The following is a 24562-nucleotide window of genomic DNA, read 5'->3' on the forward strand; positions in this document are numbered from 1 at the left end:
TAGAAACGGATCCAGTAAAAAAATAAACACAAAATGAAAACTTTGCCGAGATGATTTTTCTTTCGTATCTTTTTGTTAATCAACCCAGAAGAGAAATAAAAACAATAAGAAATGTTCGATAGTTGTGCGCAACTGGAAACATTAGGTTCAAGTTTCATTTCCAAATGACGCCGAAATAAAAACATATCGAATCATAAATTGCGTTTCAAAAGTTGCGCGGTCTTTTTAAAACCAAGATTATTGATCGCCATTTTCGTCTCTAGACCAGTTCTCAAATCCAGGCTAGTCGAACAAGAAATCAAACTTTTCGTTGATCAAAGAACAATCCTCAAAAGTTATGGAACCTTCGATTTAAAAAATAAAAAATACAGCAAACTGGAACCTTTTAAAATTAGTTTGTGTTTGGTTTAGATATAAAACAATGTGCAATAATGTCACATGCGGAAAGGATACGTAAGCCGATTATCAGAAATCATATACATATCGTTATACTATACACAGTTGCATGAGTTAACCGATAGAAGTATCAACCCCCTTCTATTATAAATCGATTTCTTTTTAAATTTTTTTTTAAATTCATGTGGTGAATAAAAAAATAAAAAAATTGGTGGGCCAAAGTCAGCTGATGTTGACACATGTACAAAAACATTGTTACAAACATCAGTAGAGTTTCCTCTCGTCGTTACGCTCTTCCGGCGGAAAAATTCATCTCCGACACATTCGCAGTTTCCAAGCCAACAGCGACGAATCGTTAGGGAGTCACACAAAAGCGTGGGAAAAAAAAATCTTGTCATCTTCTCTTTCTATAATTTAAAGTAAAAAAAAAAAAAATCTCTTCAACAGGATTTAAAAAAAAAAAAAAAGGAGGGAAGACGATTGCGGCAAAAGATCTAAACTGACAAGATGAAAATGGTAGGATCGATCACAAAACAAACCAAAAAATAGGCGCCGATGTTCAAATAACTCTACCCAATCTTTAGAAAAAAGAAAATCCCTTTCTTTTTAAAAAATTTAGCTTTTCCTTCAAAAAAAAAAAAAAAAAGCCAAACAAAGTTTAATGTTTCGCCCTGTCGAGCAGTGCGTTCCCCTAAAAAAAAAAATGTCAAGCTTTATATTGATTTCCCATGACCATTTGGTACAAACGAAGAAACGAGAAAAGAAGCGGAATGGAAATAAACCATGGCCCTATCGAAACGCTAGAATCAATTTGATCATGTTTCAATAGGCAGCTAGAAAAAAGAAAGAAAGTAAACTCTGCTTTTCGTTCAAAAGAACTAAAGAAGGTACTCAATGCCAGCGTGGACTTTTATTCGTCGAGGAGGGCCCCTCTGTAACGAAAAAGCCAAACGCAGGGTCCGTTCACGAAAATGGAACGCAGCTATTGGTCTTCGTGAAAAAGGCTCTTAGTGTTTGATTAGCACAAGGAATTGAATGCGACTTTTGAATGTATCCAGCAGTTAATTCAATCAAGATAAAGTGGGTCCATTTACATGAGATATTCGGTGACTCTTCCATTTAAAAACTTAACATCTTCGGGGGCTTCTCGCTGATGAATCTTACAATTCCGGATGAGAAGGCAAAGACTCTCTTGTACATGTTGCACACAGCGAAAACAGACACAACATGCGGTCATTAGTGGCTCTATACGGATGAATAATAATAATAATACAGCAAACAGAGTGATGGGTTGGCGAGGGGTGGAGAGGGTCAAGATAAGAACACGTTACACCGACTGTTTGTTGATGGACAGACGCGGTGTTCCACTCACGCGTGAAAGACTTACTCTCCAAGTCTACATCCTAATGCCATCGTTATACAGCACGTAATGAATTCAATTAGTGTCAGCCATTCCACGTTACTGTCATCGTCCAGTTGATTATTCTTTAAAGAATATCAAGTTGCGTAAATAAGACCGAAAAAAAAAATGGCTGCCCGTCTTTCCATCCATCGGCCTTGATTACAAATTGTGTCTACACTCTTGAAACTGGTTCAGCATAAAGCAAGTCGTTAGTGACTTAATATAATGCTTATTTATTGCTCATTACCGAGAACGTCGCATAAAAATGAAAAGACGATGACGTCACTTAGATATTAAAAAGAAAAAGAAAATGACGGAACTGTTCCCTTCGAAAAGTACACAAGATAAAACAATTCAAGAGGCAAACTTCGATGAAAGCAACGGTATTGTGCACAAACGCAACACACATGAGCGCGTTAAACTTGGTCATCTATTTCGTGCGGTTCACATCAAGGCGGATTAGAAGCTCGTTAAGACGAAACTCGTCATTAAAAAATAAATTAAAACAAAAAAAAAGACGACGCCTTTCATGTGAAATCAAAAGAGTACGAGGCTCCAATTCTTATCTGAAAACTTTGATCGTGTAACCACTTGCATAGAGTGTGAAGATGTTGCGCAACGAACTGCGGTAATGAGAATTCTCGTGTTGACAGCTAGTTTAACTTCGCCTATTAATAGGGAACGAACAAATACATTCATCAATCAAAACCCATTGTTTTGTTCCTTTTTTGCGAGAGGAAAGTTCATGTTCATTTCGAGCGTATTTCATTTTTTTAGAAAACAATTACAAACGCCATTTTTGTGCATCATTAATTAAAAAAAAAAAAATCTATACATCAAATGAGTTAATGAAAATACGTGAACTAGATGCCACCATTAAAGCGATTCCGATTTGCAGTAAGAACGCGTTCGCTATATATGTAGGGATTGAACGCGTGAGAACATGCGCGCTCCGTGTAAACCGGTCAAGCAAATAAAAGTTTTGAGCGCAATAATTGCTCCAGCAGTATAACCATTAGGCCTTCCGTCGGGACCAGAGCCATTAGGTGATCAGTAATAAAAGAAAAAAGGCATAGGCAGCAACTAAAGCGGATGAAAGGCAACGGATGGATGCGAACAAAACAAAAAAATGGGAGTAACGATGATGTCGGAATACCCCCCTCTCTAGTCGTCGGTGATTACTCGACATCTCGTGACTGGTATCAACAATCTCAGCAAGTCCAGGCAACAGAGCCCTATGTTACGCTCTCTCGTATAATTTTCGACGGTTAAACGCCTTAAAGAAACGATGGCGCTATTTCTTCCGTATAAACGATGGGGTTGCGGAGAAACCGTGTGTCTAAGACATAATTCAATCATCGGATATATATAGTACAGTTGGATACAACCAGCCGGTTCCGAGATCAGACACGTACTGTAAAGAGTACAAAGTGCATCCCACTATATAATACATATCATCGCCTTTGATCCTTCTCTCAACTGAGTCTTCAAATATCTATTTTATCTCCTTTCCCTTTTTTTTTTTTTTTTCAGCCAGTAGCCTCATCTTGTATTTTTCACCAAACAAAAGATACAAGACTACGTGTTTGTCTTTTTTTTTTTTTTTGGAAATAAAGGAGAATGAAAACTGAGAATCCCAGCATCAGGGGGAATAATAATAATAAAAAAAAAGTCCCGCGCTATGTACAGCTGCTGGAACGCTTTAGGGCAGCCGGATCGATCCGTATAGGAACCATCCAGAGCTGCCAGTGTACTCGCTATGTAGCTCACAAACTTTTATTTGTTTTTTTCCTTTCCCTTAGACTGTATAGCTGTGTGTGTGTAGCAGCATACATTAAAGAAAACAGAGCTGGTGGCCCAAGCTTTTAGGAGGGCAAAAAAACAAAAAGGCTTCCGCACACACACACACACACGCGCGCAGCATCCTGTTGTTGTGCTGTTGCTGTCTTTTGGGTGTGTGTGTGTAATTCTATAGGCTTTAATCTGTAGATGTTTTTGGCTAGCAAGCGATCCAATAACCGCAGAGGATTTATCACCCGCCGAGCAGAAAGAAGAAAATGAAAATCTCCGAACGCGCACACGCCAAACGTGCGGCAAATAAATGGGGTTCCAGCAATGAAAGCCAAAAGAAATGGCTTGTTTTAAACGAAGCCGATCGTTGTCCTAGTGACGACATAACACGCAAATGTTTTTCTTTTTTTTTATTATTTTAAGAAAAAAAAAAAACGTGCCCTCTGCATTTATTGAAAAAGGGACATTTTCAATTGTTCTGGGCTAACGATTTGTGCGGGCAAGGTATGACAGCAAATGAATCGCTATGGATAGATCAATCGAAACTCTTAAAACATTTTTCTTTTGCTCATTCAAACGAACGCGTTCTATTCCCGCAGGATAAATGTATGCCCGGAAGAAAGTTGCGTACTTGACTGATAAAGTCTCGACAAGGATTACTGACCATATAGCTTTGTCCGCGTTTTCTTTCGGACTCGGCACAGTTACAGGGAAAGAGCCCCGGGAGGATCACCCAATAACGCAGGGGGACCACAAAAAAAAATGAGGAGACATCTTTTGGATCACGAAGATGGATCGATCTTCGGTGGCATACTTGGTATAAGGCTAAAAGGTTTTTTAGATATTAGAAGCAATAAAAAGATTCTTGCTTTTTTTTTTTGGTCTTGATCAAGTCGTTCTGTGGCTTTGCTTCTGCGAAAACGAAACATTTTTCTTTTATTCTTCAATTCCATTTGTCTTTGCGAATTTGAATTCGGCCATTGTTTCGCTTTTGTCACGATACAAAGCAATTCCAATGGAAGAAAAACAAGTTGATCGAGTCTAAAGTTAAAGCCTTTGTTTGTCTTGTTTTTTCAAAACAGAAATTGCTAAGACTTCTAATTCCAAAGCCCCTTTAAATTTAGACTTGTCTCAGAATTTTGGGCTTTTACAAAAATAAATTCGGTCAACTGCACGACATCCAAGATATCCATTTTGAACCTCAAACGAATTGAAATCGATACGCGATGCGAATGTAAGGGAAACGTGATGATATTGGAAAAACAAAGAAGAAATACCTATATCCTGTTTGTCTGTCGAGGATGTATGATACCCTCTCTTTTGTTATTCTTGTTTTAGAAGAATTTGAATGGAGGGGTTTCGGCAGACTGCGTTACTTGTGCATCTTCTTTTCAACACTTGTACGTATTCATTTCATTCTGTTATATCCGCCAACCCCACCAACTGAAACGTAATCGAGCATTTTCCCTTTCATACAAGAAACTCAAATAAATAATCAATAGATGCAGCGTGTTTGATGAGCTGTGGGCAAAACGCCCCCCTCAAAAGAAATTATTAATAGACTATATAGCATCACACAGCCAACCTGCCCAGGAATTGGTCAAAAAGAATTTAAAAAACAAAAACAAAACGTGAGTATGTCATTTTTAATGCAGCAGGCAAATGATCTTCTAGTCTCGCGCTCGAGGAAATGCTTATAAGGATTACGTGAAAAAGACGTTAGCCCTCCCGAGGTACTAGAAGGGCTTGGAGGGAGGGCTAAAGCAGCAAAGTTAACTCGTTGCCGTGCCCCCCTTTGTTTTTTTTTAAGACGAGCACGTCTGACACAACGAAAAAATTTATCCTTGCCATATTGTGTATGTATAACATTATAGCAAATGCGTAGCCCGGGTAACCTTCCGCCAGCTCGTAGGTGACAGAAGGAAAAATATTTAAACGAAAATGAGGAAGACTTACCAATGAGACCCTGAGAATTAGCGGCGATGGCTTGGCAATCGTGATCGATGTCAACTTTTTCAGTAGTGAAGCGCGAACGATCTACCGTCGCGGCCATTATTCTTATTCCTACCGTTTAATTTCCGTTTAAATAATCAAAACCGATAATGAAAACGAGATAATTTTCTGTTTCGATGCTTTTCTTTACTAATTGCCGGATCCGACTGTGCGTACCGCACAATTTATCTCTGGATTTGTTCGAAATGAAATCGCCACTGGCAAGCGACACTCGTTCAAGTTACACACACTCACTCGAGACACACATCAACCCGGCGGACATTGGCCAACACACTGGAACACGCAACGCTAAACACAAATCTCTGACCCAACTCTCACTCACGCACACACATAGATATGAAGCTCCCCCCTTTCCTTTTCTTGCCCTCCCACCACTTCTTCTTTTTTTGGAGGGGGTGTGTGTGTGTTATCCCCCAGCTCGTGTGTTCCGTACCTCACGCAGTTCTTCTATCCTCCTCGTTCTCCCGATCGATATTTTTATGCTCGCAAGTTGTCAAAACGGCCGATGACACCGATCATTCAAGCGACGGGCAAACGATCATTGCAATTCCTGCGTGTATGTTGCAGAAGAGGAAGAAAATTCAAGGGTCACAACGTCGATGATGACAATGAAACCCAAGAGACAAAGAAGAAAAATAAAAAGACGAGACGTGCGGAAGAGCGAACGACGAGAACGGAACTGACAACGGGCGGGAAAAAAAGGGGAAGTACGGACGACACCGAAAAATAAAATTTTTTTCTTTCTTTTCTTGTGTCCAGCTCGTCGGTCGGAGAGAAACTTTGTGTTGAGGAGCTGCTGCTGTGCGAGCCGTTCGCTCTCTCTCGACGCACTCTCTTCGTTCAGCTTCGACTGCCTTGCCTTTATCGACCTAAAACGCCCAACCACCCACACACTAGGACGAGTAGAGTCACCTCTTCCACCCTGCGATGCCTCCTCCTCCTTTTGCTCTCTTCCCAACAACTCCCGCTGCTACTCTCTTCCTCCATTACAGTGTACCCGCCTACCCCCCTACCTTCTGGGACAGCCCCCCGTTTTTTTTATCTGGCCGGCGCTCATGAACAATTCATTCCCCTAAATTTTTTTTTTTACTTGATCTTTTGTTGTCTCTTTTTTCTTAAAATTCTCTAATCAACACATCCGAAAATGGCTACATTTTTTTGTTCTTTACAAAAGAAATGGGAGGGATTATTTTGTTTCATCCAAAAAAAAGGGGCTGTTTTGCATTTCCTTGATGAGATCGATTGTTTTCTCGTTTACCATCTTTTTCTCCCTTTGTTCGCCATTTCTTTTCATTTCAAATTCTGCTATTTTTCACACAAACACCTAGAACCCTAAAGTACAAGGGGGGGATTGAATGATGTGACCTCCCCCCCCTAGAGGGACATCATTGAGGCGTCATCGGTTCCCAACGCGTTTTGCCGAAATGGAGGATTTACAAAATAAAGATACACGCCCTTTTTGACATTAGTGTCTAGCACAAAACTGTAACGTGTGTACAGCTGCACATATCGATCCATCGGATGATGTGACGTGTACCTACCACTCACAAGTCTCTAGATTTCCATAAGAGTATGTGTGCCGGGCTGCACAGGGCTGCCATTTCGGCACGTCAACTACACTCTGTGTGTGTGTGTGTGTGCCATACCAGGAATAGAAATGTTTTCTATTGGCGGATAGTTAAAATAAAAAAGGAGCTATTCGGTCGATATATCGATATCATCATCCAATAGAGCTGTAAGTAAAGAGATAAGACATGACTCGACAAGTAACGGGAACTGAATCAATAAAAAAAAAAGAATTTTGCAAACAAATGTAAACAAATTCTCATAGTCTCATGAATAAATTACTGCCAGTTGTTATTGGCTGGAATCTCGTACAGACCGTTCTTGGTTTTTCAACCTGTACAGCTCATCGACATTAAAAAAATGTGACAAGATAATTTCAACAAAAAAAAAAATGACATCGTGACTAGATCCACGATGAGCAGAGGCTGATGATGTGTCGGGAGCAGATAACCACACCACGAAAAAAAAAATTATTCGTTTGAAAAAAAGTTCGTTCGACAAGAGTGTGGAGTCTCTAGTGTTTTCTCTTTGAAAGCTGCGTGACTTTTCTGCTGATAGAGTCAGCCCCCCCATTCGTTAGTCTTTGGAGGGTGGCATAGGCTGAGCACAAGACGAGCTTATTCGAGAGGAAAGAGTCAAGAGAGACCCGACAAGTTCCACCGGCTGCAAACACGGACGGGTCGATTCGTATCGGAGAGACATCCCCCCCCCCCCACGTATATGACGGGGGGGGGGGGAAGAAGTACACATTGCAAGCAGGACGGAGGCAATCAGAAATCCCCAGAAAAAAAAAGGGTGGGGAAAATGATATAAAGCCACTAGAGCATGTCGGTGATATAGAACGAGCACGTAATACAGAAGGATATTCTTTCAATCAAAATAAGAATAAGAAAAAAAATTGTGATGCGCGTCTCAATCAGTAGAAGATGCACTAACTTTCTTTTTATTTTGCTGGCCTCTCATTTGTTACGATAATCAATGTGCAGTCGTCTAGACCAAATTTCGTGTAGCGGTTTACACAAGACAGGATCTACTCTGATGCGGCGGAGTTATTATTGAAACGAAAATGAATCGAGACTCCACTACAGTCAGCAAAAAGACAGGAATGTGCGCAATAACATTGACAGTACAGTTCAATGCCCTCAAGAAATATTAGCGCTATATTAGATTTTTCGTTTTTTTTTGTTATTGTTATGTTTACACCTTTTTTGGGTTCAAACGTTTGATAGAGGCCGTCATCGAAGAGGATTGGTATAAGCATTTCACTGTCTGCTGGGCACTGATTCTGTCCTGTTGTTTTCATTTCTCGTCCAGAGGAGCAGGGAAATAAAATAAACAAGTCGGAAAACCAATGGCGAGATTTGCAAAGGAAGAAAATAACAAGCCAAAATGGATGTCTAGCAAGGAATTCGATGGCCAACGACATGACCATGAAAAACAGACTAGTTTGAAAAGGAAAAAAACAAAGCTGACTCGTCGCCACACAAAGCGCCAATAAAATAGGTCAAATGCTTGGATCTGGTATAACCATATGCCCTTCTTTCTTTGGTGGCCATTCAAGTCTAAGGAGTCGCAACGGAGACGAGCGTAAACACGAAATCAAATTGTCAGCGCGCGCAAACATCTCTAGCCTTCAAACAAATAGCAAGAAATTGAGTTAAGCGATAGACAATGTCTTTTATTGAAACTAGCGCTTAAATTGTTCATCCTTTCTTTTCTCCATGATTGAATCGGAACATATATATTTTTTTTAAAGAAAACAATTCATTATTTCCTTTTCTTGAGGGACATTTTTTTTTTAAAGAGTCCGAGCTTCGACGCGTAAAAATATGAACAGTTTACGTGCTCCTGAATCAAAACGACCTTCAGCTATCTGGACTTGGTGGGACATTTACCTCTATTTAGCTCCATATATATGGACAATGTATTCCCAATCGGAACGGAATGGCATGTCGGGCCGATTGAGTGTAAAAACAGGTCCGTAAATCGACACTTTTATCCCGTCACGCACACGAAAACACACGTCGTCAATTAAAGAAAGAAAAAAACAGGCGTTAGTCAATGATAGACGTCTGTTCTCAACCTTGTTGCACACAGGCATCACTTTGTCTGCTAATAGTCATTTGTTTCTTAAAAACTTGACAGGAGTGAGAGGGTAAGTTTCAAAAGATTTTTTTTTTAGACGGACAAGGGAAGAGAAAATAAGGAAATCAAACAAAAGAAGAACGGGGATGTGTTTTTTTTTTCTCTCGTGAATTTATAATGACATCGGCTTCATTATTTTTTTAAACGACATTCAACAGCCAAACTTGAATTGAGCTCGTGTTTAGACAGTCAACAAATCCGCCTCATGGTTCCATCTCCTGTCAAAGTTGGGCACATATTTGCGCAAGCCCACGGATGAAATTGAACGATTTTCATTAAAAAAAACAATTAAAAAATAAATCTATCAAACGAAACATGTTTCTCCTGTCTGATTTATTTCTAATTCAAACGGGATTTTTAGAAGAAAATTGCAAATTATCAACAAGGCTAGCCCAGCACCTAATGAATTTCTCTTAAATGCGCGTTAAAACATTTTCTACAAAAGAATATCGTTTTGCAGGTAATCGAACATTTTTCGTTTTCCTCCGAGTGACGGAAGAAACTTGTTAATAAACAGTCGGTATCAATTGAAATTGGCAGTGGCATAAAAGACGAGGTGGAAAAATGCAGAAAACGTCACTTTTGAAGCTCCTTTGAAAAGACTCTGATTAGATCACGTCGAGTCTTAAGAAACTGACGATGAAAGGTTTTAGTAATCTATTCGGCAGAAGCTTCTTAGTCAAGAGGTATAGGATAATCAGTTAAGTAGAACTGATTCAAAGAACGAGCAAAATGATTGGACACACGTCTGTTGCTCTCTGAAAATCCAATCAAAGGCAAAAGATACTGAACTTATTTACCATTTCAAAACGAAATATCATCGGGAATGTCATTCGCATTAGAAATATTCTTGTGACATGCTGAGATATCTTCAACAATAAACATAGTAAGCCAGTGACTGGGTCACTGTGTACAAAATAAATGTGTAAAATCCTCGTCATCGTATGTGTGTTTGCCATGGCTGTTTCCCGGACGATTATTCAACAACAAACTATAAATAAAACCAAGTTGGAGGGACAATTTTAGCAGTAAAAACATGCGATCCGAAAATTAGGGTGAACCGTAGCGAAATACGTGACCTAGGGCTCGTAACTTGACGCATACAACCAACAACAAAAAATGTTAAAATAAAAAGCGTAAAAACTGGGCCACTTTTCGATTCAACATGGAAGAGTTTTCTTATTCTAACATAACATAGAAATAATCATAATAACAGAATCGATCTCTAGAAAAAGACGTTAGGGGGGGTATATGTTGAGCAAATCACCTGTCCAATCGTGACAAGAATCGCTGTTGGTCATGGTTGAAGCGTTGGCATGCAAGACGGTTGTGCCATGCTCGAGAGCCGCTGCCAATCTGTCCTCATCCGCCGTCTCCATTTCTCGTTCCTACGAAGGGGACGAGCACTCAACCTTAGAATTTCCGTAGTAAATAAAATGCTTTGCTTGGCTGCAATTTAACTCCGCACCTGCGTCCACTTTGCATTCAAACACACAGAACTATACTTTCAAAAATTAACCAACCTCTTTAATTTTTTTTTTCCTCAAAAAAATGTTGTTCTTTTTTTTTTGTGAAAAAGCTACGAAGTAACGATTTATTCACGTCAGCCGCCACCACCCACCTATCGACCGGGAGCTCGGCTGATGGTCAACTATGAGCTTTGAGGCCGTTCCACTAATGCAACGACGACGTCTAGCTCCTACCGGTATAACCCAAACGAAAAGCCAATAGCGGATACGACACTAACGTGTCATGGATCGGATTTTTTTTTTTGCTCTTTTTTTTCTCCCCTCTCTCTTTTTTTGTTGTTGTTCATAGTCATCACTAGCGCCACTTTTGCTCTTCCGCCTTATACATGGGGTGGGGGAGACCAGTTCTAGAAACTCTGTTACGCGTCTAGCTTGGAATTCTCGGAGAAACCTTACTAGTGATGAAGTTTCAGGGTAAAACATACAGAACTCTAGACAAATATCAGACTTGAACAACCCTATACGCATACATAAGTCGAAGGACTAAGTTTTTGGCAAGAGGAGGGACGAAGCACTTGAACTGTTCACTCTTATACGTGCACGGTGCCAGCTTGATGCCATTATCACGCAAACTGAATATACACATCTTCCAGTAAAAACTATTGTCATAGGTAGATGCCTAGCTTAGCCTCGGATAGCCGTGCATGATGGAGGAGAACTAAAACATTTCAAAGAAGTCCTTGCTCTTTGGTGGGAGACAAACTTGAACGAATTGCAATCACGAAGCCATCCGTGCAAAATGAAATCGATTTGAGAAAAGAAAGAGATTAAAGAAATCAAGAAGAAACAGCTCAGGTGCAAAATAAATGTTGGAGTATATTATGCCTACCAAAAGACGAATAGCTGTCTACGTCCATGCCAGCACCTCCGCAAGAATACCGGGCCGGATCACGGCCGCGAGTTCAAAGAAATGTTTGCAACACACCACAAAAACCCAAAAAAAACAAAAAGAAAAACCAAAACAAGAAAATAGTAACAGCACAAATCGATAGAATTCCTTTATCCTTTTCGGATGTCTTATTCACTTAAATAAAATTCGAAATACTTTTACGCATAAATGGCTGAAAATGTTTAACGCGGTTTTGATTTTAGATCGACTTGCTCGACGGATGACCGACAACTGCCTCGTCGTGGTCGTGCTGGACACGAACGATTGCGACTGGCCAGCCATAACTTTCAGCCAAAAACAAGGAAAGGGGGGAACAGGGGGAAAAGGCCAACAGCCACAACAACCACACACACACACACACACGAAAAAGTAAACTAAAAAAAACTAAACAAATAAAAGCAATCACGAGGGCGGAAAAGTAGTTGCCCAACACGAAACAACCAATGCAATAAAACAAAAGCGAATAGAAAAAAAGGAAGAACCCCCTGAAGAAAGCGGCAAAACAAATAATAAAATAAAGAATAAAATATTTAAAAAACAAAAAAACGTCACCGAATGATACATCGAACGCCTATAGTGTTTTCGCAGACGCAGTTTGAGTGATTGTGTCTATAAATACATGGTGATTCTATTGAGCTCCGTGTTGGTCTGAACGATTGTTGTCGAGTTATATTCGGCGGCCCTCGAGATTGACCTTTTAATGGCCTCTCTCACGTGATTTCATTCGTTCTTTGGGACAACACTCTCCTGCTTATGTAACGTAAGAAATGTTTTTATTTATTATTCGCGTTCTACACAATTTACTAGTGACGTCATCAACGATTACGTATACGTCGAGGTTATAGAACAGCATTAACCCCGAAGAAAAAAACGTAGTAAAAAATAGAATAGGCAGCTCAATGTCCTCCTCTTTTGTACTGTGTAGATTCACTGGTGGGTGCGAAAAAGAAACTCGTGTGTCAGATCAGTGTGTGTTTAGAAAACTGGGGGCTATATATGATTCCTTTTGATTACGAGCCAACTGAAGCCGCCTCCTTCAACAAGGGCCAACAAAAGAATTGATCACAATTCCATTATTGTCGACTTGGTGACAACAAAAGATGAGAAAAATCAATGCGGCATGAAAAACAGGAGTTCGTTCATCATCCCATTCGGTCCAAAAATGTCAAATCGAGATGCAAGAGAGTCGACCCTTTTCTTAAAACACGGACGATTACATCTAAGCCCGCAGCATATGCTGCTGGCCGTGCCTTGATTGAATCTATACATTTAAAAGAGGGGACTGAAAGAAAAGAGTACTCTCGTGTGTACATCGCAAGGAAACAAGAAGTAGATTTTATAAAAAGATCAAACACGGACGGTTCTCTTTACCCCTTTTTTGTTGGCGCCTGCAGCACTTTAGCCGGCAGTTATGCAGTCAAACCCTAAAGTAGATTTACTTTGACATTGCTTTCGAGTGTACTCCTACCAACGAACACAAATGTACCTCTTTTTCAGCTCTTTTACATATGCAACCTCTTTATCAACAGTGTAAAAAGCCAATTGACTACGTGAATCCATCAAATAGCGAAATAAAAAGAAGAAAAAAAACTCACTGTTGAATGTTTTACGCCTTTAAAAAACGTGTTCGAATTAAATTTAAAATAATTACTTCCTGTAGACGTTTGGGCTTCCGGCTGAATCAGACTTGAGTACTCATCTCCGGGCTAGCAGGAGCCGGAAGCGAAAACCCAAGGCTAAATAGGTTAAGGCCAGCAAGCGCTCAAACGGCATGTCGTTTACTACTCTCTTTTCCTTTTTTGTTGGCAAAAAAAAATTTGTTTACATTGGGCTATATCCTTTTCGTTCCGTAAGACAACAACCATTGTGTTTGCAGCACATGAAAAAACCATTTATCCCCCCTCCCGCAATCTGCAGGCAGGCTACATAGCAACAAACAAATGAAAAAAGCGGGAGTTTCATTCTGTTTTTAAAAACAATTTTATTTATCGTTTTTTTGTCTTGTTTCTTTCTAGGAAAAAAAAAACAAAACAAGGAAATCCCAGAACGTTTTGAATGCCAGGATTGCATTGAAAAAAAGGGGGGGGGGGAGGCATGAAGTTTCAATAAACAATTGCTAGCCGATTGCTGCATGGACTTTTTCGCAAAAAAAAAGGACAGTTAAAACAAGTGAATTTTTGGCTGTAAGAATAATTTATTATTCATTCTGTGGGCCCGTAGAATTTAAATGTAAATCATTCAAACCCCTCCAAAAGGGAATCATCGATTCATTGTACACCGATTGAAACCAGACAACCAGATAATTTCGCCCATTATAGAGGACTCAAGCTCTTGAATGTGTCCTTTCGTCGAAGAGATTATACACAGCTCGACGACAGGTGGATGACCGATAGCTTAGACAGCAGCAATCGATCTTCACATTCAAACACAAATTATTCGCGTGAATAAAATTCAATTGGAAATTCAGATTTAAAAGGAAATGTAAAAATACATTCTTTTGAAGGCATCTCATTTCCCATTCGAGTAAATGCATTGGTGAGTCAGTAAAAATAAAAGTTTGCGCCAAAAAAACCGGGCCCTTTACGTGTGTAAAAAGCATTCCTATGTTACATGTTGAAGTAGATACAGCATGTCATCAGAGAATGGGTCTTTGAATATCGTCAGCAAAACAGCAACGACCTTTTCGAGCTGTCTCCACTGCAATACCAACATAAGCAGATTTACAATTGTGGAAGGGCAAGAATTTAAATAAAACATGAAAAAAAAAGGGATCGAATCTGCCTGTTACTAGGTATTACAGCATTTCTAAGCAAGAGATACTATCGTTTTAAAAAAAAGAATCACAAAACCTGCATCACGTGAGGCGAACAAATAAATTAGAGAGTCGCATCCTCGATCGATATGCATTCTTCTTCATTAGCCTTTATTATGTTCATATATGCTGCTGGCTCTTCAATATCTGACTAATAATGCTGATCTCTCCATCTACAACCATTTCTTGCTTTGCTACACAAAGTGGATCGATAGTTTCAACATTTGTACGACCAAGGCCGTAAACGTGAAAACAATAAAAATCAAATAGATACAACCCAAGCAAAAATGGACTCTTTTATACTTTTGTCAGCAAACTGCACGCAGTTCCCTGTGCACAAGATCAGTCGTAAATCACGTTACCCGCCATGATGGTAATTGATTTATACATCACTGGATGGCTCTTCACGATCTCAAAGCTCCGTAACACGGGGCAGAACAGTCGGCGAAAATTGCCTTCAGTTCATATTTAAGTCTTTTTGATGCACGTCAATCTGTCTCTATGCCTTTCTCTTCCTAGCGACGAATGTGCATTTCACTAAGCAAAGCATAGCTTCGTGACACGTCCATTAGAGTTTCTCCGTCAGCACCTTGTCAAGACGAGCCCGCAGAGAACGACAACACCCAACCTTTCGTTGCCTGATTATTGATCCATACATGTCTCCCAGCCCTCCATCTTTTTTCTTCTTCTTCTACGAACTCGCCCTTCCTTCCCTGGCACGTGCTGTTTCTACAGTTATGAAAAGATCTTATATTTCTATACGAACAAAATGCAGCGAGCGATAAAAAGAAAAATCAAGAGTGATGTAATGGAAATGAAGTGGAATATTGAAGTTAGGATTTTTGATAAGAGCTGTCTACTATCCTAAATTTCCTTGTCAAGAAAAGCTCTTCATCAGCCAGAATTAATTTCGTAGACGTGATACGAGAAAGTTTGAAATCAAAATGAGAAAACATTTTTTTTTCACGTGACAAATGGAGACGGATGAGATTTGTTTTGGAAATACAAAATTCCAGTTGCTTCGAAATCTCCTTAAATTTCAGATGTAGTTGTATACAGACCAAATAGTACGATCAAGTTGTACAAAGGCACTGGAGGAAGGCTGTGCGGAAAGACAACAAAGAGAATTCCCCAGCGAAACATTAAATGCATTCCGCAAGATTCTTTGGCTATCTAAACTAACTTTGACAACTATTACGTGTCTTTACAAAAATGTGGTGGCTGACTCTTCTAGGAAAAAACAAAAATATATGATTGTTTGCGCCAAAATGTTTTGCAGAGACGAGCATTCGGTCCCGCGTGAATGACAAATTTAAAAGAGAGCCGAAATACTCAAACAATCTGATGAAGGAGGTCAAGAGGTTTTTACAAGAGACAACCAACGTTAAAAAAAAAGAACTAAAATTCAAAAAACCAAGTGGTGTTCAGATATTCATTTAGAAATCAAAATTGAGTCATCGGTGAGAATGAATTAAAAAAACTTCCACGTAAACTCACGATGTGAAAACAATAGCAAGATCTTTTATTTACTCGACAAAGAAAAATCTTGGCGACTAAGGTTATCATCCATCACCCCCCCCCCCTTGTTTCCTGATTTACACCAAAAATGCCCCCCTTTTTTTTTTTGTCCGTACCCCAATCTATTTTCCTGTCATCCTTTTGCGCTCCAGTCGGCGCCTGTGAGCTATGACAGGTGGTAACAGCATCCCATTCTTCCTTGTGTCATTTATACGATAATTTTCAACACATATTTTTATACGTTTTCTTGTTTTTAGAAGCTGCAAACCAATGAAAATCCGTGATTAAAATAGCGTACGAAAAATTGAATTATAGTTTTGTAATACATGTGCTTTAAAGACTGAATTGGTTTTCCTCCGACCGGAATGAAAATGCGAATTAGTGGGATCGATTTTTAGATTTTCACCTTCATCACATTCCCCCCCCCCCTACCAGCCGGAATGGAATTGCTATTATTTATCGACGATGTTCTCCGACAGTCAGGGCAGAGGCCACCCCAATTCAACATCGTTAGAAAGGCAGAAAAAAATTATAATAACAATAACATGGCCGAAGATGATTTTTTTTTTTTTTTTTACTAAATGCAGTTGCAAACGACAGCCATTATAAAGTCTTTCCCAATCTGCAGTACCGGAAATGGCGAAATGTTTGCAACCAAAAAGAAAAAGGAGGTGAACTCTGCATTTCGTTATGAATAGGAATTGTAGTTACTACGTCTAAAATAGGGTAAAACGGAGAAAAATGGATGTAATCAAATGTGACTATGCATGTTGCAGAAAAGAAAGAAAAAAAAGAAAGTGGACATGTTTCCGAATCCATCTGGTGATGAAATGATCAAACAACGATTTTCGCGGTGGAATCGAAGGGGAACAATGGATGAAACATGGAGCGATGAACGACACAATGGACTAAAAAAGCAAAATATAGCACTAACCTGGATCGTTGTTGGTTTTATCGGAATTGGTGTTAGCAGTTCCGTAGCTGCGGACGACGAAACGACCTTTTCCTATGATGGTGGATCCAGTTGCCATGGCACTAGTGGTCAGAAGAACTAGCAAATTCTGAGTGTGAGAAGTTTTTTTCAGTCAGGAAGATCAACCAGAACGCTTATATATAGCCGACAATGGATGCCCTCCAAAGGCTAAACAAAGGGTGTAGGGGCCTACAACACTGCTGGCAGGACTTTTTTTAAAGTTTTGTTCTGATTTCACATTTATGAAAGTGGTGCAACAAAGAGAATCACCTCCCTTTAACAATGCCCTCTGATTTGGCACCAGAAGATGCCAATAATTTTCCCTACTGTATTTCTTCTGCAAATATTTCTGTCCTTTGTGTCCACAACACATGCCGACAAACGGCTCACATATTCGAGCTCACAAGGCACAGCCTCACATCACGTGCACTGTCTTTGAAAACCTATTTTTATCCAAAGGAAGACAGTGTTGCCAAACACTAATATATTCTACGTAATATGGGAAACTTTTTTAAAAATAAAAAACCGGAATACATCATTTTAGGCAACTGAGCTGTTAATAAAGTATAGATATTTTTTAATTGCGATTTTTTATTTATTTACAATTTAATTTGGATAATGCGTTTGATAGATATGAACAAAAGTACAGCTTTTCAAGCTGGTTACAGACAGTCAGATAAAGTGAGCCTTTGAATTCAAAAGTGAGGATTTTTTTTTTTACAATCCATCAACTTTTTTAACAAAATTAAGGTAGAATGAACAGCTTATCTTGTTGATTCATAATCCATCTTCGTAATGCCATACCGTCCTTGATGACGTTTTCCACCTCAGCTGCCGTTTCTTGAACTTTTTCTAAAGTGGGTTTATCCTTAATATTACAGGTCTTAAAACTTAATTATGGGACATTAGCTACCAAGAAGTTGATTAAGATTGCCCAGGTCACTATTTTCTGTTGAATGAAAGGTGATCAAATCAGTGGGATTCAATGTTGGATAGTAACCAGGAATCAATGGATGAAAATGATGCATTTGACTGAGCTGTAGTTCCACAGGTGTTGCATCACACATTTTGTAGGCTTCTTTCAATAAGGAATTTGCATCAAGAGGTATTGTGCTGTGAAGCATTTCCTGAATTACATTATGTTCTTTAAGCTTAAATTCTAATTTTCATGTGACTTTTTCAACATTAAGCAACCATTATTTCACTGTGGGTTGAAAGCTCCATTAGGTCTCTACTTTGAAGTTTGCAAGCAGCCAAAGGAATGAAATACATAAAATTGGGTTCATTGACCAATATGTGATCCCAAACTATTAGCCATTCCTGAGGATCAACTATCTATTGGGTATAAAAAAATCACAATTATTCTTTTAAAAGTTGCCTTTCTAACTGTTTGAGATGTTTAAAATTTAACTGAATTCTTACAGTTTTGAAAGAAGTACTCAGCCATCTCCTATAAATAAAAAGAAGTGGTAAGTTTCATGTTAACAATTGATCAAATTTAACTTTTTACAAAGCACTTACCAAGCATAGTCAATAGCTCTGATACCTAGATTTGAAAGATGTTTATAAAGCTCAGGATGGTTTTTTAGGAATATAATATCCAGCATTGACAAGAGTGTGTAAGGTGGTAAAGGGATATGATCAAACCAATGTTGGCACCAATTCACTGAATTTAAACACTTTAATTTTAGATTATTATATAAACACAACCAAATTTGGCAAAAATAAAACAAAACTTACCAAGAATTGTTAGCATGACCTCAAAATATATTAATTCATGAGATACTAAAAGACCAGAAAAAGGTTCCACAAAATCAGCCAAGTTAAAGTGATTGAACTGCCTAAGTGATGAACAATGTGCAAACAAGCTTTTAAGTACTTGATTGCAAACTTTTGCTTCATTTCCAATTTTGTCATCTTCTAGTAACTTCACGCTGGAATCTAATTTCTGCCCTGCTTTTCTCAACTTCAAATACTGGGTCTTGTTGTTGGGCAATTGGAGTATGGCAGTCATCCATAATTTCAGTCTATGATCTTCTGGAATTACCTCAAAATTACCTAAAATAATTTTCAAAGACTCTCTTGAAATAGCTGGATTGGTAAAATATGCCATTCTTCCAGATAACATTTAAAGAAATGTGTGTCGTTGTTCTTTAATTATACAAAAATAGGTACGAAGTTATCACTGTTTTTTCACTTTTTTTATCCGTCACATTATTCACTCCATTCAGCCTAAATTTACTTTCATGGTCAGATCGTAAGCAACCAACAAACAGTTACTATTTTTCCCATTTGTGTTGTGTTTCCCGAGCTATCATCATTCAACTGTCAAATTCAAATTTGTCAACAGCGCAAGGTTGCCATTAAGTTACCATTATTTAGAAGAAAAGAAAAAAATTCAGGAACTACGTAAATTTAACATCTTGTACAAAACCATTATGTTGTATTGAAACTTTGAAAGAACGTATTCCCCTCTACTGGATCAATTAGGGAGACAGAATATTTTAAAAAATCATAGCTGGATCGACACGGATGGTATAACAAAAACGTGCCGGGGACGTAATCATTAGAGGCACATTTTCTGATTTTCCTTCTAAAAATCAGCAATTACTTCGACTCACCACCATAAGGTATCTAAGGTATAACAAGGATCATCAATCAAACGTGAAAAATAAACGTCATTGCTATACGACATATCAAAAGTGATGATAGAAACCACCAACGGAAAAAAGCCGGCAGTTTTATGGGTAAAGATATTGGAAATAGAGTGATCAGACTAGGAGTGGGTAGGTGTGCAAAAAAAAGAAAAATAATTGCCCCATTCTCGGAACATAAAAGGAAAAAAAAAGGAAAAGAAATATGGAAACCTTTTTTTTTTTTTTTTTTACAGCAGGGCAAGGTATTGAGGAGGATGAGATGTTTTTCTGGTAATGGAAAATGAAAGTTCGGTAGCACAACTTTGACAATTACGTTAAACAAAGTCATTAGTAAATGCTCAAATATGAAGGTAATACACTTTAAAGCTATTACCCCCATATAAGCTCTCGAAATAATTAGTTGAGATGACGAGGCTTCTAAATTCCATTCACTGCACAAAGAATGAATGAAATCCACACAGCAACGAAGGGAACGCATGAATTGTGTTGGCTACCGAATACTGGATTAAGTGTCGACCGATTTTTTTATTTTTTTTTTTTTTGCACGAAAGGAAAAAATACGAACAGAAAATAGAGATATGGGGAAAATGCAGTTCATGGAATAATACAGGTAAAGCAGAGCTGAGTTGGGCCGATGCAATCATCGTGACAGAATGCGCCACACCGCTGGCACATAACCATTGCTTTAAGTTGGCAATCGCAGTCGGTTGTTTGTGGGGCTTTTTCAATCACTTCCTCGTTCGAACTGTCCGTAGAATTTCCGGTAATAGCAGGATCTGCGTTGATAGGCAACTGTGGAGTAATGCTGCTACCGTTTCCGGGAACTTGGGCTCTCATCGACATGCCCATACTCACGAGCTGGACGTCATTTTGTACAAAGGGAGGTGTCTGCGGCGTAGCCACCGGATTTCGCGACGGAACAACAGACGACGCATTAATGTTTATCTGCTTTTGTTGTTGCACCGATGGACCTGCCCACGACTGGCGCGTCCCTTGCTGTTGTTGATTCGGCGGCTTCTGTAATTGTTGCATTGTCATCGGCTGTAAGTTGATTTGGACGCTCGAAGAAGAAGCATATTGCTGGGTCTGAATTGTGACAGTTGAAGATTGTCTGGCATTAACTGGTTGCTGAGTTCTTTGTGCCACTGGGGTTTGCTGTTGGACAGTTTGTTCTTGAATAAAAGAATTGCTGCTCGTTTGCTGGAGATTGTTGTAAACTTGCTGGGTATGTGTTCCAGTTCGGACGGTAGCTGGGGCTATTGCCTTGGGAGTGTTTCTGTCTTGCTGTTGCGGCGGTCGTTGTTGCGGCCAATTATTGAAAGGGAGGTAGGTAACTTGTTGACCGGCGGTAATAGTACTAGGTTGTTGTTGCTGGTAACATTGAGCCGTTGTCGTTGATTGTTGAGCCTGTTGAGGGGCATTAGGGAACACTAATGGTCTTGGCTGTGGAGGAGTCGATGCTGGTCTCAGCTGTTGCGGAATCACTCCTATTGTCCGGTTCCCGCCAAGGTTTGCGGAAGGTGTCTTAGAAGACGGATGATTAACTGCCTCTGAAGCATTTGGTGTGGTGCAAACAACTTGCTGCCTCGGAAGTTGAACGGGGGACGGAGCAACCACTTTGTTGGTGACGACCGATTGTTGATCAGCAACTCCCATATTGGCGGTTCCCGGGTGCACGAGAATAACGCCGGGCGGAGACGTAGCGCCTAAAGATTGTGGAGCTACTTTGACATCACCAACACCTTGCTGATTTGCTATCTTCCCAGCCGCGGTTCCTTTGCATGGTTTTGTGGCCAAATTATTTTTAGCCCCATTTTTACTGATGTTTGACCGGTTGGCGCTAGACGCAGCAACGTTGCCCGTGACTGGGGAGCTCGACGGTAAGACCACAACGCTGCTGGAGAAAGCGGAAGGTGGACGCAGCTGTGCCTTGAGTTGCTCACAATTTGGGCTGTTTTCAATAACTGCCTGGCAAATACGATACGATCGTTCGAGATTAACCGTTCCAGGGGAGCTCTAGATGGTTGGCTTTGCTTGCCAGATCCGTTACGAGGGGCAATCAAACCACTGGTCGTCGAGGATGAAGTTCCAGCAACTGCGACCGGGTTACTAGTCGGTTGAGTACTTCGCGGAAGTATTCGAGATGGAGAGGATGATGTAGAAGCTATCCGCGGTTTGTTGGGTGCAATCGGTGTCAAAGATGTCACGGATGAAATTGTTTTACCCACTTCTGCCGTTGTGCAGGTATTGCTTGTGCGTAGTCCCACTAACGAAGAGGGATCCGAAACGACCAGCGTAGTACCCGGTGGAAGGGAAATGGGCAAAGTAAGAGGCAAATTCAGAGGCAGTGTCACTGGAAATGGCAGAGTTAGGGTCACAGTGGTTGGTTGTTGAATAGGTGTCTCAATTTTTGTGGCACTCTGTTTCTCGGATATAATAGTAGACGTTTCAGCATTGCTGACTTGTGGAAGTGCGATTGCTGGTGCTTCAAGTTTGACGGAAACATTTGTCGACACAACACGATCGTTTTTATGGCAAGTATCATCTGCCTTGGTTTCCACGGACTTCTCTGCTGTCGCAATGGGCGGTAATTCATGCTGCTTTGGAACAGGGGTCATGGAAGAATCAAGTTCTGCTGCTGAATCCTGTTTGGCAGGTGGTTCCATCGTCTGCCCTTCATTTTGGGAAGATTTGCTATTTTCAGCTAAATCTATTTCATCTCGTTGGTCGGTTGACACATTTTCAGTTGTGGTTGGCGTAATGGTTTGCTGTTCTATTGCCAAAGGAGCTGAATCTTCCCTGTCATGAATATCTCTTAATAATTCTAGGGCTTCTGTCACTTGATGACTTTGGAAATAATCTTCAGGTGATGAATCTTCCTGGACAAAATGTCCTACACTGCTAGTGAGAAAATCTTTCATTTCGCTCAATGCACGTCCATTGTCAATTTGCATCTGGCAATTATTCGCACTTTCATCCTTCGATATTTTTTCTTCGTCACAGTCTGATGAAGGGAGAGAATCCTTAATAGCAGTAGCGGGATGAGAACTATTGAGATATAAACCATCGTCTTCCTCGGATGCAGTCATGCCAGTGGACGTGTCCTGAACGTCAGTGTTTTTATTTCCCTCAGTTTGGGTTTCCGATTCCTCTGACGGACTTTTGCTACTTTCTTGTAGCGTGTCAACTAATTTATCGTTTTCTAGATCAATTTCCCTTTGTGGCGATTCAATGAACAACGGATCTTCCAGACGATCCACCATTTCCATAGAGTCATTACCAGATGTCCCTTGACAAGCTAGGGAATGCGGGTCTGAATCGTTTTCTTGCGTTGGATGTGAGGTTGACGCCATTTCTTTTTCTACATTTAACGTGTCCATAAATTCGATCCCGGGACTATTTTCAGTTTCATCAATGCCTATAGAGGGGTGAATAGCACTAATCTCTTCAGGCATTTCTACTGGCTGTGTCTCAGCGGGTTTGACAGATGTCGCATCTTTGGTAACAACTTCTTCGTATATCAAAGGAGTATCTTCTGAGGTAGCCTGGTTTTTGTCTTCACTATCCAAGTGGGTAACAATTTTCCTAATAGATTTTTTTCTTTTCATTTTCCTTCTTCCGATTTTCCGGCTGATTATACGCTTCTTAGGTGGAGTATCATCCTCTGCTAGCCCAGAAAGAACTGTTTTCCTTTTGGATGCTACACTAGAACAAGTTTTACTAGTCGGAGCAACTGCAGTGGGAGGTTCTGAAGAAGAGGATTCCCCTCTAGATCCCCAAAAAGGTTCGAAATGTTTGACTTTCCATGGATCTAACTTGCCTTTGTCTCGTTCGGCCTCGGCTCGAATTTTCTGTTGGAATTCTGGAGTAAATTCACCTGAAGCAAGGCGATCTCTCCACTTTTGGCAGGCACGACCAAAAAATTCGTTGCTAAGGGCAGTACTGCTTAATTTTGAACTGCCATCTGGACATCTATCAACTTCTGGTAACAACTGTATGAGTTTGTGCTGATATAATGGGGGTAAGCTTCCAAATGAATGTTTGTTAAGGATTCCACGAAGGTTTGCCTTAGCCAGAATAGAAGAGGGGTTTTGAAGATCAACACAACCCTCTTGAGCTCTCTGTATTTGTGCTGCAGCAGACAAGTTTCTTGTAGTTCTTTTTGTTGTTTTAAATCCAGGAATGGATGCTAACACTTCCCTCATGGTTGTTTGTGTTGGTAGACTTGTAGCATTTCTCTGAGATACAACTTGAACTTCATCTGCTTCTGATTCACTGACTTCATTCACTTTTGTTGGTTCATTTAAAGGCAATGGAGGTAACACTTTTACAATTACTCGTGGAATGGGTGGCATTCCATTCAAATTTCCTTGTGTAGCTATGCTGGTATTTCTCCTTCTACGTTTGGCCTGCTGCTTCAAGGCTAACTGCAATGTGGGCCGCTTCAGCATCCGAGGTTCAGGACTTATTGAATCCGCCACATTGACGTCAATGGAAAAACTTTCCGACATTTCTTTTTTTCGAAATAAAAATATTGATGTCTAAATGCAAAAAAACAAACAAACAATGAACCATATCAACTCGTCACCGAAAGCCGAAAGTTTTACAGTTCACCTCACACCAGAAAAAATCAAGCTGTTTTATCATTAAAGTATGCACTTTTCTCGCACTTTTCTCACTCTAGTTGAACTTTTATATCGTTGATACATTTCAACATCATGAAATTATAATTAATATCACCACCAATTAAAACACCTTCATTTACACCCAACAAACTTCCGCCATGTTTCTCTTTTGTTGGTGTTCGTGATGTTCTGCCTAGATGGCGTTGCAGATTGTAAACACATGAAAACTAGTCACTTAATTGCCCC

General features: G+C 39.8%; 3 protein-coding genes across 9 annotated transcripts in view; all 3 read right to left on the reverse strand.

Annotated features, from left to right (window-relative positions):
- Positions 1-17465, reverse strand: part of LOC116916485 (solute carrier family 12 member 4) — a 28777-nt gene extending 11312 nt beyond the window's left edge. For 2 of the 7 annotated variants that reach the window (XM_045169927.1, XM_045169924.1), the window contains exon 1: positions 10581-10786. In XM_045169927.1, the coding sequence (XP_045025862.1) occupies positions 10581-10692 (112 nt within the window). In that variant the 5' untranslated portion in view covers positions 10693-10786. Of the gene's footprint in view, positions 1-5545; positions 6440-10580; positions 10789-10836; positions 10960-16995 lie in introns of those variants that run through there. The other 5 variants (XM_045169925.1, XM_045169928.1, XM_045169926.1 and 2 more) reach the window with 5 other exon arrangements.
- A 142-nt stretch (positions 17466-17607) lies between these two features.
- On the reverse strand, positions 17608-19162 carry LOC116935010 (TBC1 domain family member 31). The gene is made up of 6 exons (XM_045169934.1): positions 18775-19162; positions 18556-18700; positions 18457-18484; positions 18229-18369; positions 17948-18161; positions 17608-17886 (listed from the first exon to the last, which is right to left on the reverse strand). The coding sequence occupies exons 1-6, from the start codon at positions 19160-19162 to the stop codon at positions 17780-17782; spliced, it is 1023 nt and encodes a 340-aa protein (XP_045025869.1). The 3' UTR covers positions 17608-17779.
- Positions 19163-19448: 286 nt separating this feature from the next.
- Positions 19449-24499, reverse strand: LOC116916484 (polycomb protein Asx). Its single transcript, XM_032921733.2, is given in 3 exon segments — positions 19449-21703; positions 21706-24232; positions 24306-24499. Coding segments are annotated over 3 exon segments (3978 nt in total). The 5' UTR covers positions 24339-24499; the 3' UTR covers positions 19449-20285.
- Between the last annotated feature and the right edge of the window lie 63 nt (positions 24500-24562).

This window comes from Daphnia magna, linkage group LG2 (genome assembly GCF_020631705.1).
Source record: "Daphnia magna isolate NIES linkage group LG2, ASM2063170v1.1, whole genome shotgun sequence".
NCBI classification, from domain to species: Eukaryota; Metazoa; Arthropoda; class Branchiopoda; order Diplostraca; family Daphniidae; genus Daphnia; species Daphnia magna.